At 41.6% G+C, this 16,221-nt stretch overlaps 1 protein-coding gene across 2 annotated transcripts; it reads right to left on the bottom strand.

Annotated features, from left to right (window-relative positions):
- Positions 1 to 10,635: 10,635 nt before the first annotated feature.
- TIGD2 (tigger transposable element derived 2) lies at positions 10,636 to 15,678 on the bottom strand. 2 transcript variants are annotated; one of them, XM_082605828.1, is made up of 2 exons: positions 15,575 to 15,678; positions 10,636 to 15,157 (listed from the first exon to the last, which is right to left on the bottom strand). In XM_082605828.1, exon 2 carries the CDS (start codon positions 14,236 to 14,238, stop codon positions 12,661 to 12,663), a length of 1,578 nt encoding a protein of 525 aa, XP_082461954.1. In that variant the 5' UTR covers positions 14,239 to 15,157; positions 15,575 to 15,678; the 3' UTR covers positions 10,636 to 12,660. The 2 variants fall into 2 exon arrangements, with proteins under 2 accessions (XP_082461954.1, XP_082461953.1); XM_082605827.1 differs by having other exon boundaries at positions 15,337 to 15,678.
- Between the last annotated feature and the right edge of the window lie 543 nt (positions 15,679 to 16,221).

Consider the following 16,221-nt stretch of genomic DNA (forward strand, 5'->3'; position numbering starts at 1 on the left):
ATTTCATTAAAATCTGGTTTTCCCAGGCCCTGGTTTTGTAACCTCAAATATCCAAGGGAAAAAAACAGATTAGTGAAAAGAACTATATATTTGCTTTCTCGTTTGTATTAATATAAAATGGTCTCACATATGTGAATTTTAATTTTTTTTTTTTTTTTTTTTTTTTTGCGGTACACGGGCCTCTCACTGTTGTGGCCTCTCCCGTTGCGGAGCACAGGCTCTGGACGCGCAGGCTCAGCAGCCATGGCTCACGGGCCTAGCCGCTCCGCAGCATGTGGGATCTTCCCAGACCAGGGCTCGAACCCGTGTCCCCTGCATTGGCAGGCGGACTCTCAAGCACTGCGCCACCAGGGAAGCCCTGTGAATTTTAATTTTTAACAGTTAAGCTTGAACAAGAAATAATAGCAGAGTTATAATTCTTTTTTCCTTAAACAAACCTGTTCCACATTCTAGGAAAACCCTGTTTAGATGCTCCATATCCTCTTTCTGTCAACTACTGGTTTGAGCAGTCTCCACCAGGGATAGAGAATGGTGATGGAAAAAACCTTGAGCACAATTCTGGTCCCAAACAGAGAAACTTTTCTTTCACATTGAGATTTTATGTGTCTACATAGAAACTAGTTCTTCCTCCTGGGAGCCAGAATATTATCCTTGCTACACTGGAAATTATAATGATTTTATATTCGTTTACATATATATGGTTCCTCTTTAATTATAATCCATCAAAACAACATTATTTTTATTGTGGGTATATGATTGGGATTCCACTGTGAGTGATATAATAAAGCATTAGTCTTATATTCCCAACTCCTAAAAGAATACCTGGAATATAGGAGGTACTTAGTAATTGCTGAATAAATAAGTTATAGGAGAATGGCAAAGGGAAGGGAGAAATGTGTCTTTATCAAAATACACAAGTAAAATATGCTTGCATACTTTTCTTATGTTTGTCATTTAAATTGGCTTATATAAAAACAAAATTCTTGTTGGTGACATTAGATTTCAAATGTCTATTTTCTACTTTCTGGGACAGGAATGAGCATGAAAAGATCATATAAATCTGTGATAACTGATGAATAGTGAAAGCTTTTTTTGTTCTCTAACAGTTTATATTAAGTAACATTTTACTTCACTTCATTAAAGAAATGCTCTTTTCTTCTGAAATTTCAGGGTTAATATAAACTGACATGTTAAAGTGAGAAACCAATTCTTGGTGCTTATTGATTTTTCACTGACTGACAATATACTAGCCATTGTAGGTTGAAGCCAAGTGTACATTAATAATGACCCTTGCCTTAGAAAGCAAGGGTCTTGTATGCAAGAGTAAAATAGAAACCGAACATGGAAGGGGAAAGGTGTGAGCATGGAAGATCTCAAAATGAGAGAAAATACCAAACTTTACTTCTTCAGTATTTTTTCTAGAGCCAACTTTGGCCACTACTTACCCAAACGGTCTGGTTTTCTTGTTGCCAAGCATCCATTCCTCCTCCTAAAATACCAGGGGATCGTTGCTTCAGTTTTATTTGAAAACCACTCTTAGCAATACTGTTTAGAAGGGACAGTCCCTGCCGTAAGCTTGAGAGCTCTGGGCCCTGACTGGATTAAGCCAGGCAGTGGGACTCATCCATCGTTCAGGCCTAGACACACATGTAAGCTCTCAGAGACAATAAGAGATGAGGAGACATTTGCTGGAGGTGGATTTGGTGCTAGAACATGAGTCTTGGAGCTCACCAATACCTTTCTGTGATGAGAGAAGCCAGCCTGGGGGTGAAGCTGACTTACGGGGATGCTGATCACAAAGGTGGACTCTACGAGCATGGGTAGAGTCCTTAATCAAGCTACACCTAAAGCCATGCTTCCCTCTGGACTTTCGAATCAGTACCTAATAGCCAATCACATTCCTCCTTTAAAACCAGTATGACACTTGCTTTATAAAGAGTCATAATGAATACAACATCCCAAGTCAGGCTACTTTTCAAGCAGAAGCAGGAAACGGAGAAAATGTGACGGTCATTCTCAAGTACTTTGTAAAATAAAGTGGGAGAATGATCACCCAAGTTGAGAAATATTGCTTCTAATTACATAATTATGCTGTTATTTTTTTATTTGAAAAATGCTTTGACTTGCTGTTTTATAAAGAACTGAAATGGACATATCTGATTTGTCTAAAACTTATATTGTGCTTTTTCAATATTACCTGACTTTAAACTACATTCAAAGTATAATAGTTGGAGAGAAAAAATGTTGAATCCTTTGCCCTACAAAATCAAGACGATGAATTCTTTTCTGTTGACCTATGAACCACAACAGTGGACTTCTTCTCCTTCCCCTCGCCCTGGCTCTCTGAGAGGCCTAGACTGTGTTTTTTTTTTTTTTAAAAAAAAAAAAAAGGAAAAGTAATTCATGATGACAACTGAAAGTCCTACTTTACACTTTTTATTTTTAAGAGGTAGTGATGTTTCAAGGTTTGTACAGTGGAGCCTGTCACTTTTGGTTAGGTTCAAATCCAGTTCCATAGGTTGAAAATGAAATTAGAGAGGATTAGTTTAGCGTTAAAATTTTTTTAAGTGAAATTTATGATTTAGAGTGGAAAAAAATTATCTTAATGTTAATTTTCAAGGCAGTTGATTTAGAATGTGCTTCACATGTTCCCCATTTCTCTCCCACAACTTTATTTTTCTCCATTGCCGTGAAGTCCAGCACAGGGACAAGAGGCTCACTCAATACAGCCATGTGGGTTTCCCATCCCTCCTTATCCCCTTCAATTCCCCTTTGTTTAATCCTATAGGCATGGTTGGTAAAATCAATGGCCATTGATGATTAACTCAATCTCCACCCCCTTCCTTTACCCCGAGGTTGGGAGGTGGGTCTGAAAGTTCCAAGCTTCTAATCAAAGCAACCAGTCCCACTCCTGAAGCTATCTGGGGGCCCCCCAAGAGTCATCTCTTTAGAATATCACCCTTATCACTCAGGACATTTTTTTTTTAATTAGAGAAAAAATTGAGAAGACACTCAAAAGTGGAGAAGCAAAAGCGTAAATGTTTGAAGAAGTAAGACGAAAAGAGGGGGACTGGAATGCAGAGAGAGAGATGAGCAGGTCCCCATCTTTTGAGGGAGAAGCTTAGAGAAGGAGGAGGTACCCTCTATTCTTTTTTCCCCTTTCCTTCATCTTCCCACTCTCCCTCCCTTTTCTCTATCTCCCATTTTCTTTTAGTTAAAGAGAAAGAAGTAGACTTGGCATCTGGGAGTAATGAGATCCACTGATGGAGGAAGGGACTCCCTCTCTGTCCTCATCACCCTCACCGTTTTATCACCACTGAAAGGTACTAGAATTAGTCTGCACTTACCAGTCTTATTTATTTCATCTCTCATTATCTTCTGTTTAACATTTTTAAATTGTAAAATATCATGTGCCTACAGAAAATCACATAACGTATATTGCACGCTTTATTTACTACCATTAACTCTTCCATTGACTGGTACTGGATTCTGCCTTCATCCGTCAGTGACCCTGCTCTGATAAGGGTCACAGTGACTTACCTGCAATTATGATATTGATAACTATATTTTATTTTTCAAAGTTCTGTTTAGTTCCTTTTCAAATCTGCTTGATCTTTAAGTCTCCTATGTCTTGCTCATATTTTAAACCTTCTCTTTGTATAAGCTAAACTTTGCTATGTTTGCATTCTATAGTAATTGCAATAAGTAGAGTCTGAGTGGGTCTGATGCTGCTTTCAGTTGTGTCTGCTGGGTCTTACGGTGCGTTGTGAGCTCTTTTTCTTTGGAACTTTATCCATGGAATTTTTTGAGGACTATGTTGAAGTTGTATTCCTTCAGAGAGGATTTGTGTTTATTCCTACCAGTCTTCTGCAAGCACAACCATCTTAAATTAAATTGTCGGCTGAATGGTCTGGGGATAGACAGTAAATTTGTATTGCAAACCTATAAGAAGTCAGGCTCGTATTTACAAATTCTGAGGAAAGATATTTCTATTCCTCCCACCCAATGCCAGGGTCAAAATGGGGGAGTTTTCTTGCTGCCCCTCCTGTGCCACAAGTTTATTCTGATTCCTTTTCACTGAAGATGTAAGCCTTTTGTGATCCCAACTTTATGGGAGATTTTCTCCTATCTCTCTGACTTTTATTAAATAATTCTTTCCTGTAATTATTTGAGTAAACAATGCTGTCCCACTCCTTTACTGTAAAATGCTTGAGAATAAAACTTTTATCTTAATCAAGAATATAGTGCTCCATATGGTACTGATTCGTTCTGTCAACCAATATTTATTGAACATGTTTGTCCCAGGACTATTTTGTATTCTGGATACACAAAAATCGTCAGGGCATTTAAAGTCCCTGCTGTCCTGGGGCTTAAATTTGTTAGCGTACATCGTAGGTGTTCAAAAAAGTATTAGTGAAATAAATGAATTATCCAGCGATGAGTAACAGAAGAAAAAAAGAGAATTGTCAGCCACAAAAGAGGGTAAGGTTACATTTACAGAAATGTCTGCAAAAAAGGACCAAGAGAGTTAAAATTAGCTGTCTAAGGAGGCATTCTAGACCCAAATCTAGGTTGAGTGTCAGATAGGGCCCAAGATGAGAATAAACTGGCTTAACTGGAATAGAAAAGTCTAGAAATAGAAAGCTAAACAATATCCCAACAAACTTGTAGTGTTCTTGAATATCTTGCTTTTTATCACAGCTCTGCTATGTGTACATATGTCATTTAAGAACACTGGCAAATAAGATGATGACAATGGCTCTGAGGGGTACCTCCTCCTTCTCCAAGCTTCTCCCTCAAAAGATGGGGACCTGCTCATCTCTCACTGCATTCCAGTCCCCCCCTTTTCGTCTTACTTCTCCAAACATTCACACTTTTGCTTCTCCACTTTTGTGTGTCTTCTCAATTTTTTCTCTAATTAAAAAAAAATGTCCTGAGTGATAAGGGTGATATTCTAGAGATGACTCTTTGGGGGCCCCCAGATAGCTTCAGGAGTGGGACTGGTTGCTTTGATTAGAAGCTTGGAACTTTCAGACCCACCTCCCAACCTCGGGGTAAAGGAAGCGGGTGGAGATTGAGTTAATCATCAATGGCCATTGATCTTACCAACCATGCCTATAGGATTAAACCTCCATTAAAGCACCTAAACAACAGGATTCAGGAAGCTTGCAAGTTGGCAAAAACATCCATGTGCCAGGAGGGTGGCCCACCCAACTCTACAGGGACAGAGGCTCCTGTGCTCAGGACCTTTCTGGACCTCACCCTACATGTCACTACATCTGACCATTTGTATCCTTTATAATAAACTATAATAGTGACTGGGGGGTTGTGGGAACCCCCAGCTTTGCAGTCAAGACAGAGAGAAGTGAGGGTAACCTGGGGACCTGATACGTGACACTTACATGTGAAGTGAGGGCAGTCTTATGGAACTGAGCCCTTAAACCTGTGCGGTCTAACCCTGATAGTGTCAGAACTGTAGGACACCTAGTTGGTGTCAGCGTTGGAGAAGCTGTGTTGGAAAAGACACCGTGTATTTTGGTGTCAGGAGGGAAAAAAACCCTTCAGGCCCCTACCAAACTTGACACCAACACTTGTAATTACACTTTTAATAAACTTCATGTTGAAATCATATTAGTTTGTGCCTAGAAGATGACCTGCATTCCTCATATTCATTCCCCCCATCCCACTGCAGGCTAACCAATTGCTTCAAGGGCAAAAAGCCTTCCCGATCCTCATCAAAATTTACCTTTCTCTCTCTCATACTTTTATTTCTTTATAATGTATCTTTAATCATGGCACTTTCACAGTCTGCTTTGTGTTAGAGTAGGCAAGGGATACACAAAGAACAAGAACAAATTGTGGTAGAGGTACAGGGTATAGGGACGTTGTACAAAATACCTGACCGGTACTCCTCAAAACTGTCAGGGTCATCAAAACAAGTGCATTCTGAGAAACTGTTACAGCCAAGAGGAACCGAAGGAGATATGAAAACTAAATGTAATGTGATGAGATCCGGGAACAAAAAAAAAAGATATTAGGTTAAAACTAAGGAAATATGAATAAATTATAGAAAAACAAACAAAAAGCTATTATGGTAAGTTACATGGCTAGAACATATAAACAAAGAAAACATGCTATTCTTGAACAATCTAGAAACTTCTTAGATTAATTCACATACAAATCATTAGAAGTGTGGCCAATAAAAAGCCACTATTTGTCTACACTTCAATAGCTCTACAATTTATTTTATATATTTAAATGAAATAAAGCAGCATGTCTTTAAAAGACATGCAGTAGTAGTTAAAAGGATTACCCTACCTTTACTCCTAAATTAGAAAAATATAAGTGTGTGTGCAAGAGCAATTAATAGTATCATGAAATAACTTCTTAGATTATCTTGTAAATATCTGATTTTTGTATATTCATATGTAACATATAATTATAAATGTATATATACTAAATGGAAATTTTTTATGTATGCCATTACTTCTAATTCTGTTTTCAAAAGAAAGGCAAGATTTACAAAAAAATTTATATTTCATAGAACCTAAAAGATATAATTATTTTATATACCATGAAGAAAGACAAAAATGCTGTCAACTATAATTGTAAGATGCTGTTGATTGCAAGAAGTATCCCAATTTCACAGGTATTAAAATGTGTATCTTTAGAATCAATCAAATACAGTAGTTTTTCTCATGGTAGAAACATTTTTAATTATACATTGTGCTAATTTAATTGGTGAGTATAATTTACAGTACTGAATATTTGTACAGTGCAGGATAAAACCCTTCATTCTCTAGTTTTTATAGAAAAGCAACTTAGGTATTTTATGTACTATAGGTTAAGTATCTTATTAATACAATGAGGAGACCCAGACTCCCCCAAATACTAAAGTAAATCAGCAAATGGCCCCAAAAAGCTGATTAAGAGAAAATGGAAATACTATTCCCTATATATTGTCCAACTATAACAATAATTTTTAAAAATACAACCATACTTTGGGAGTCAGCTTTGTGTTGTGATTATTACATTGAAACAGCTTAAAATATGTTAGTTTGGATTAGATCACGTTGATTATCAAGACTCCTATTGAATTCATCTTTTAAGTTACATTTTTAAAGCCAAAAAGGGGAAAAAAAATCTGGGTTCTCTGTCATCTTAAATTAACACACTAAGACTATGTGTATAACCTCAGACACTTCTCATTAAGAAAACAGAGTATCTTTAAAACTTTATTCTGTTATATGACTTTTTAAAAAAAATTAAATGCTTCAGTGGATGAGGAAAACTGTTTTCCTTAAGTTTACTTTGCCTTTTTTTAGGTTCAAAGGTAATTATGTTTTCTTGGTAAGTAAGTTCCAGATGATCAACATATTCTGAAATATAGTAAAGAATTGGGTAACATTTTTGTTGGTTTTAGAAGAATTAGATGTGACTTGGTCGTAAGTTCAGCTATTAAGGTTCCTCTTGAGAACAGAAGCACTTTTGGTAGTTACTTCATAGGTTAATGAGGCTGAGTCTTACAATTTTTCTCTTCTAATTTAAGAAAAAAAAGTTAAATGTTCCAAAACCTCACTGATTCCTTTAATATATGGAGAGTAACTCTAATCTATCATATCCCCCAGTGATGTAATTAGTTACAGTGGTATTAGCTAATAACCTCATTACAGAGTCACTATGAACATACAAAAACCCAAAGGTCTATGTTTGAAGTTCTAGGGATAGTCATAAATTACACCTAAAGTTCTATAAAGGAGCTACACTAAATATTTTCATATCCATCTTTAGGCTGACCAAAAAATGTGGAAGACAGTATGTATGCCTTACACATTTCATCATACATTTATAGCACCTTTTGTTTCTCGCTTTCCAAATTATACTAAACAAGTATGTTCTTGACATGGGTCTGCAAGCCAGGCAGGCTTGGTTCTTGGGGCAACCTAGACCAGGAGGAAGAGTGAAGAGCCAGGAACAAGGATAAGCAACCCCCGGCCCCAGGGATTTCCATGTAGAAAGGATGTCGGCCACCCCAATAACCTGTGGAGACATGGCTGGATCTACCCTCTAGCCCCGGGCCTGATCTTCTGATCAGAAGAAAATTTAAAAGATGCCCTCATGATGACTGCACCTGTTGCATGGAGCTTCACTGAAGGATTTCGTGAGCCTGATGGATTTACGATGATACTCAGCTGCCTGGGGAATAACCCTGGTGGAAGCATTCTCTGGAATTACACACACCCAGCTAAAAGTGGTTTTAAGGAAGGTTTTGGCTGAGAGCCTCGTGGATTCTTGCAGTCTGGATGCCCGTGGGGGAACGGAGGACCGCAGCTTCCTGCAAGGGCAGCCTCTGTCCTTGTCTCAGACAGGAGTGGTTGGCCTCTGCCAGCTCCCTTTGGGAACTCCTCAAACGGGTATCATACTTCACAGGATTGGTGTTGAGGATCACAAAATAGACTTTGCTTTGGGGAACGCCCAGCGTCGTGCCTGGCACATAGCAGACATCCAGCACGTGAACTGGGCGCACCCCCGCCCTCCAGGAGAGAATTTCACTACGGGACTTCCCCCCTGTATCGAATAGGCAGGCCTGTGCTGGACTCCAGGTTGAAGTGGGCTCCAGACTGCAGTCCGGCCCTGGGAGGCGCGGCCTGGAGGGAGCCCCTACCCTTGGCCACGAGGCCACCCGTCTGGAGCTGAGAGAAGCAGCTTCTACTCCCTTCTTGGCCCCTAGCGACTATGTGATCTTAGGCAGATCAACTCCCTTCTCTGGGTCACTGGTAGGGAAACCGCCTAATTTCTCCTCTGAGCTGGGACACATGAGAGTAAAAAGGGCTCTGTAACACTTACTCTGAACAACCAGCGTAAATCAGGATGCTGCTGGGCGAACCAGGCCCAGTGACCCCTGGACTCATCTGTTAGATGGGGGACCACACTGATGGCGCTGCTTCCTGGCTGGGCGCCTGTCTGCTCCTCCAGTTTCCCCTGTGTTTGCACCGGCAGTTTGCATTTCTGCCTTTAGCAAAAGAGCTCATCACCTCACAAGGATGCCCTCAGCTGCCTGGAAGAACCCATCTCTCTTTGAGCCCCGTTACCCCAGACTACAGCTAAAGCAGGCCCCACCTGTGCTTGTTTGTCTGTTTACTGATGGGCCCCTGTGATGACTGACAGCACACATGTAGTCTTAAGGGCCTGAGGGACCCAGCACTGCCCTCTTACCTGTGGCAGCGACCCCAGCCAGCATTCCCAGTGATGAGGCAGTGCCCTAGACCTCAAGGGTGCCCAGGCCTCCAGGAGGTCTGCACAGAGTCACCATGAGAGAAGGACTGTGACTCATTCTCCAGCCTAAGCCTGGAGGCCAGGGATTCTCAGTGAACAGCCACAGGGTTGCTTAATAGCTGGTGTTTATGAACACTTGTGGAGTGTGCCCGTTTAACCTGCCACCCTTTTACATGTGAAGAAACTTGAGGTTCCGAGAGGCCCGGAAAGCTGTCAAGGTTATCTAGGGAGAAAGCAGAGAAGCTGGTGTCTGTACTCCAATCCATGACCCTTCAACAACCCCGCTCCTTCTTCTTAGCCAGAGTTTCACAAAAGGTGCCAATGAGATATACGAGGTAGTTTTGGGTTACAGATTGTCAAGTTATAAAATAAAAAAAAGTTTTATATTTACTTTAACTTGGACTAGAAAGAGACCGCAGTCAGCACACAAGACCTGTGATTTTGCTTGGGATGGAGATAAAGTATATGTTTAAATAAGAACAGGTGAACTTTGTGAAAATACTAGTAAGTAGACACAGCCCTCCTGAAGGAGGGCTATATTTGTAGGGCAGGTCCTGGCTTTGATTTTAATACGTTGCGGGGCTTTGGGCACATCACTGGAGGCAGAGTGTCTCTGAGATCATGACCTAACTAGCTGTCTCCTGCTTCATGTCAGCTGTGCCATTGAGTCCACCATGAGCTTCCTTAAATCCAGAAAATTCATGATGAAGTGACCACAGAGCTCAATCTGAAGCTAGATTGAGAACAAAGAGAGTCCTGGAACAAGAGCACCATTATAATCCTATAATTCTACTTGAATTGACTGTGCCTACTGATCTGGGCCTTGCCAAGTCTGTTATATTTACTGAGCACTCAAGGTTCTCCAGTCAACCCCTATATTACTCTCTGAAATTAAATTATGAAATAGTAAATATTCCCACTACACAAGTTTTTTTAAAGTATACTCTCAGTTGCCAAACACTTCCCATTTGGTCTGAGTTCTGTTTGTCTTTCAAATCCTCTAAAAAAATAGGCACTTTTATAAATGGAAAATGTATTAATTTCCATTTATAAATTTATTTAAAAATAAATTTGTGGATACTTTCTGTAAGGTGCACCAAGTCAAATGAGAGCACATTATTTTCTGTGCTTCTCAAACTAGGCTACATATAAGGAGGGTGGGGTTAACCAAGATAACACGATGCATCTTCCTAGAGGATATAATTAATATAACAATACTTGGAAGAGGAAAACGATTTTTGTATTACAATTAATTATGGAATTAGAATGCACAGTTTATATCGGTCTTTAATGATAAAACAGGATTCAACCATTTCAGTGTCATGACTGAAAGAAGTCTGAGAAGTTTTTGTTAGCAGAAAGCTCTGTGAAAAATGCAAAGCAGTATTCAAATATGTCATCACCATTTCCAGGCTTCAGAATCCCTTTGCCTCCAAGAAACCAAATAGTTTCAGGACTTACCTGCACAAAGTTTCATTTCCTCAGGCCTTTCTAGTAAGTGAAATTGTGTAACCTGAGAGAGGTGTGTTAATAATAAGGTATGAATCCTTCCAAAGAAAATATTCTTAGAGGTTTTCCGAAAAGGCCTTTCTCGAACTCAAAGCCTCTGCTTTGTCAAAAGGCAGAATTCTGAGCTCTAACAGTCCTCATGAAGGACTGTCAGAGCTTCTAAAATCTCAAGTCAATCACAACAAAGCTCCCAGTATATGGCTGGACCTCATTACTGTAACCAGTCTCCTGTGATATTTCTTTTGCTCTAATTTTCTACTGATCCTGTGTTACTTTAGTTTGATATTTCAAGTGTCCTCCTAACTGCTATCTTATCTGCTTTAAAGGTATTTTATTACTTCAGTAAACGAGGCCAATATCAGTAACAGATTCTATGAACAAAGCCAACATCTATGTATTTTATTAGCAGGACTGGAGCAAAGAAACTACAATTCCATTCCCATTTCCTTTTATAATTCAAACTAAGATGTCTTAAACGTGCCGGCATGCCCCACTGTGCCTAGTGGTAGATGGTCGGGAAATGATTTCTGAATTGGATTAACCTTGCAGTTTTCTTTGAAGTAAATTGTTACTATATTTCAGCTGAATCTAGTCACTTGATCTCTTTTATCTCACCTCCCTCTAAGGAGTTTTCCCAGTGCAGCAACATCAGGGTTGATTGACACACTGGATCTGCTGAGCACACTTCTGAAACATCATTTCTGCAGCTCGGTAACAGGAGCTAACACTTAGAGGACGTTTTCTGAGCCAGGTCCTGTTCTAAGCCTGTATTACTTAAAATCCATATATTAACACATGTACTCCTCAAAATACTCTCAGAGGCAGGTATTATTCCTGTTTTACAGATGGGTTAAGTAACTTGCCCATGGTCACACAGCAGCCTAGGCTGTTCTATAGTGCCTTTCTCATGTTCAATTTAACGTCAGTTCACGTGATGGCTCCACAAATGCAATGTATGCTTATATTCTCAGTATTAGTTCTCACAGAAAAATACGCTATTATGAAAGCAAATGATGTACTTTAAAGCTCTGAAGTGTTACCTCAAATAGCTTATTAAAGAGAAAAAACTACTTACATATCTCTACTAATAAAGGATCAAAATGACAGGTAACACAGTTTAAACCTTATTCTCTTCTAATAGCAATGATTTGGAAAATGAAATCTATTTTTCTGGAACAATGATGGCATTCTTTCCACAACTCTGAAGGAACTCTCCCTACTGCCAGATGAAATAAAAGTGAAGTGCGAGTCCTTTGCCTGGGGACGTTTTAACCTTGTTTCTTCTTACTTCATTATACAGAGACAGCCAATCTGAATTGCTGATTGTCCAAATACTATTGCTATAGAATGCCATACTTCAGGCTTCAGACTATTTTCCTTCAGTTCTCTGCTTTCACAGTGAAATACGCGTACTTCAAGTATAATCTTCGCTGAGTTCTAAAATTTTCGGCAGGTGGAAAAACGGTAGAAAGGGAAACTTACCCTCCACGTATTTCAGTTTGGAAACTGAAGTTCAGAGAAAGTCATAAAAATTCAATTTAAGAAAGATTTATTGATTGCCTAGAGTGTGCATGGTACTCTATTAGACAATGAAATTCAGGCACAAAACAGATACAGGATCCCTGGCCTCAGGTACCTTATGATCTAAATTAGTATAATACAGATTAGAAACAGACAAGATACATGTCAATGCTCACTTCCTAGAACCGACACTCAAGCACAGTAATTTAAGTAATCCAAAACAGCATCTAATCCTAAATTCATTAATAAAATGTATTTGGCCTTGAAATCCACAGCACTTCAAACAAGGTAATTAAGTTCCACTGCAGATAAAGTCACAAAGATGCAAACACACTGAAACCCTTAACAGGATTATTAATGACTTTTGTTATTCTGGATCTTCTGTTTTCTTCTTATTATCGTTCGAAGCCTCCGCAACACCAGTTTATCAGACAGAAGCATGTCATCCTGTTGTTCTAGATAATCCAGTAAATTTTCGGTCCATTCAAGTGCAGCTTTGTGGCTAATATGCTTCTCTGGGTTCAGTTCTGTTTTTCTAGTCTTACTGGAAGGCTTGTGCTCGGCAGGCTTGGCCTGGTCCTCGGCACCTTCACTGTCAGTTAGCACTGGACAGTTTGAGTCATTACTCCGAGAGTCAAACCACTGATCAATATTCTCAAGGTCAACATGTTCACAGTCTTCTGTATTCTGTAAAACTGTTGCTAAGTTAGCTGCTAAAATGGCTCCTTCATCAATATTCATGCCTGAATTCTCTTCATTGCCAGGGAAAAGTTTTTTCCATGCTTTGGTTATGGTACTTGATTTTACCATGTTCCAAGCTCTTGACACTTCATAAATTGCATCTAACACTGTCAAGTTCTTCCAGAACATTTTGGGGTCAATTCCTTCATCCACGTACTTCTGGAGAAGTCCTGCTCGGTAGTATCTTTTCACTGTGGCTAGAACTCCTTGACTCATAGGTTGAATGAGACTTGTGACATTTGGTGGTAGATATTTCACAATTATTCTGCCATCATCCGAACTCAACAGTTCTTCATTTGGATGTGCTGGGGGAAAATCCAAAAGGAGCACTGCTTTTTCTAGAAGCCCCTTGGATTTCAAATGCTTCTGTACCTGTGGCACAAAGTACTTTTCAAACCACTGTCTGAAAACAGAATGTTCTATCCATGCACTTTTTTGACTGAAATAAGTGACAGGAAGGTTTGAAAGGTCAGCTCCTTTGAATGCACGAGGTTTTTTTGCTTTCCCCACAACACAAAGATTAAGTTTGTGTAAACCTGTGGCATTTGCACAACACATAATAATGATTCTCTCTCTGCTTGACCTATAACCAGAAGTACTCCGCTCAGTTTCAAGAGCTAATGTCCTTGACGGTAGGCATTTCCAGAACAATCCAGTTTGATCAGCACCATAAATTTGTTCTGGTTGTAGATTCTCTCTCTCAACGAATTCCTGAAAGTTACCACAAAACTCACTGGCAGCAGTTTCATCTCCTTTCAGTTTTGTTCCTTTACCAGCAGCCTTTGGAATACCATGGCGCTGCTTAAATCGAGTCAGCCAGCCAGATGATGCATTAAAATCACCTTCCATCCCCAGGGCGTCAAAAAAGAACTTGGCTTGTTTTGCACAAATCGTTCCCGACACTGGAATCCCCTCTGTTTTCTGTTGGTTAAACCACTCTATCATAACTCTGTCAAGTTCCTCATATGTTGATGACTTCATAGATTTACGTTTCGATACCCCACTTGTAGGATCTGAACTGTTGGCATAGTTTATTATCCTTTCTTTGTTTTTTTTAATATCACGCACTGTGGATTCACCAATTCCATACACCACAGAAAGTTTTTTGAAAGAGATGCCTTCCTCTAGTTTCTTAATAATGTCAAGCTTGTCCTTAATTGTCAACACCACACGCTTTCGTTTCCCCAACATTGTAGCTAATATTTTAGACGATTACTAGAACAAGATATTTAACAACTCAGATTTGGACACAATGAGACTAGAAAATGGGGTTTTAAGGTCCCTTTCCTGCCCCCCTAGGACCTAGACGGACAGTGTGCTGGCCAATTTCCAGAAAAGGCCTACATGACTCTCTTCACTTTGCCGTTTTGAAACTTACAAACTTCAAACAACAAGGACTGGCTCCACTGAATCCTATCTTCTATCTTGCTTCCTCCTCCCTTAGTTTAAGATCTTTTCATGAACTGCGTTCTCAGTGGCTATGACAACCAATATTGTACCAGCAAGGTCTCCAAAACAGTCCTATTACATACTTGATTCTTGCCATCCTTACGGGCGAAGCTCTATGTTAAAGGAACTAAGACTATGGTGGGAGTATTTGGGGCAACGTGCTAGGGAACAAAGAGTTGAAGACAGGGCTTGCAAACCTGATAGGAAAATACAACGGGAAAACTCGCCCCCTGACTGCTGTCCTTGTCAGGCAGTGCGTTGTATGGAATGCTACCTCCCCAGGCAAGGGCTGCTACACGTTGTGCAAGTGAGTGGTTATGGAAATTGTAAGCAAGCAGGGTAAGGCAAGCTGAACAGAAGGGAGCGGTGCAAATCAGGTGAAAGTGGACAGGCAGGAAACTGTGTACTTTAACATGACACAAACCTCCACCTCATGTGTTTGACAACTGAAAAGGAAAAAGGTGGACAAGAAGTGGTGTCACATGATTAAAGAAAGCATCAAAAAACTTCATTGGCAGAAATCAGGACTCATGGTAGAGGGTATGGGGTGGGGGAAGGCTCAGTGAAGATGTTACGATAATCCTGGTGAAAGATGATCCTCGATGGGCCAACAGAAGTAGTTCCTGTCGGGGGCTGTATAGGCACTCGTAACCTCCGAAACCTAAAGGAAGATACCAAAAACATTTTTCTTTCAATATCAGGGTCTGTGGCATTACCCACATCTATCCTGCGACTGTGTTGAGAAAATTAACGCCTCCTAGGAATGTGATGGCTAAATACGACACAGACTGCTTTCAGGCATTATCTAGAGTGTCAGGGAACGGGACCTGCATTGCCTACCTCCTGAAATTAAGAGGTCAGAGAGGAGCCGCGTTAGCGAGGGCCTCTCCCTGCACGGAGAGCTCCGGAACGCCGGACGTCTTTGCTCCGTGGGAGCCCGGATTCCTCCGTGGACGCCAGCGACCAGGATGTCACCGCCGCAGCCAGCCAGCGAGCGGGCGGGCGCTTGGCCCAGGGGAGGCCAGTCCGCGGGCCGGGGGCATCGCTCTCCGCCTGCCTTCGCGGCGGCCAAACCAACCTGAGAGCAAATGGAGTCTCCCGAGGGAGGCTGACACCGGCGGCGGCGGCGGCGGCAGCGGCAGCGGCAGCAGCAGCAGCAGACAGTACGCAGCGAGCGTCGCCGCCGGAGCCGGAAGGCGGGGGATTAGGGGGCACGCGCGCGCCCCCGCAGGAACGTTGTGTCGGCGAGGGGGCGGGGCCTCCGCGGGCGAGCGCGCGGCCTGGGGGCGGGGTCTCCGGCGAGCGGGCGGGAGGGGGCGGGCCCAGCCGCCGCGGAGTCTCTGGGCGCCGCGTGGGTTCTGCTAAGGGCCCGGCTGCTCCAACCTGCAGACTGCTTCGCCGGCCAGCAGGGGGCGGTACAAGCTCACCTTGTCTCAGCCCTTTTCCCAGTGTCCCGGTTCCGTGGGCAAAGCTTCCTCCGTTCCCAGGTGCAATAAATATCGCACCTTCGGAGGGCTCGCGAGAAAGCTGCGCATCCTCAGGTGTCCCGAGCGGGATGCGAATGGGGCAGGGCGAGCGCACGTGGAGCGTGTTTACAGATAGCGTCTCCGGCGTCCGCGCCTCTCAGCGCCGACTCCCGGGCATCCCCAGCCCGCCCGCCGCGGCACGACGAGCCGGAGCAAGGACCGCGAGCCAAGGTAAGAGCGAGCGGACGCGGGTCCTGGC

This window comes from Mesoplodon mirus (assembly GCF_964341445.2).
Source record: "Mesoplodon mirus genome assembly, chromosome: 2".
NCBI lineage: Eukaryota > Metazoa > Chordata > Mammalia > Artiodactyla > Ziphiidae > Mesoplodon > Mesoplodon mirus.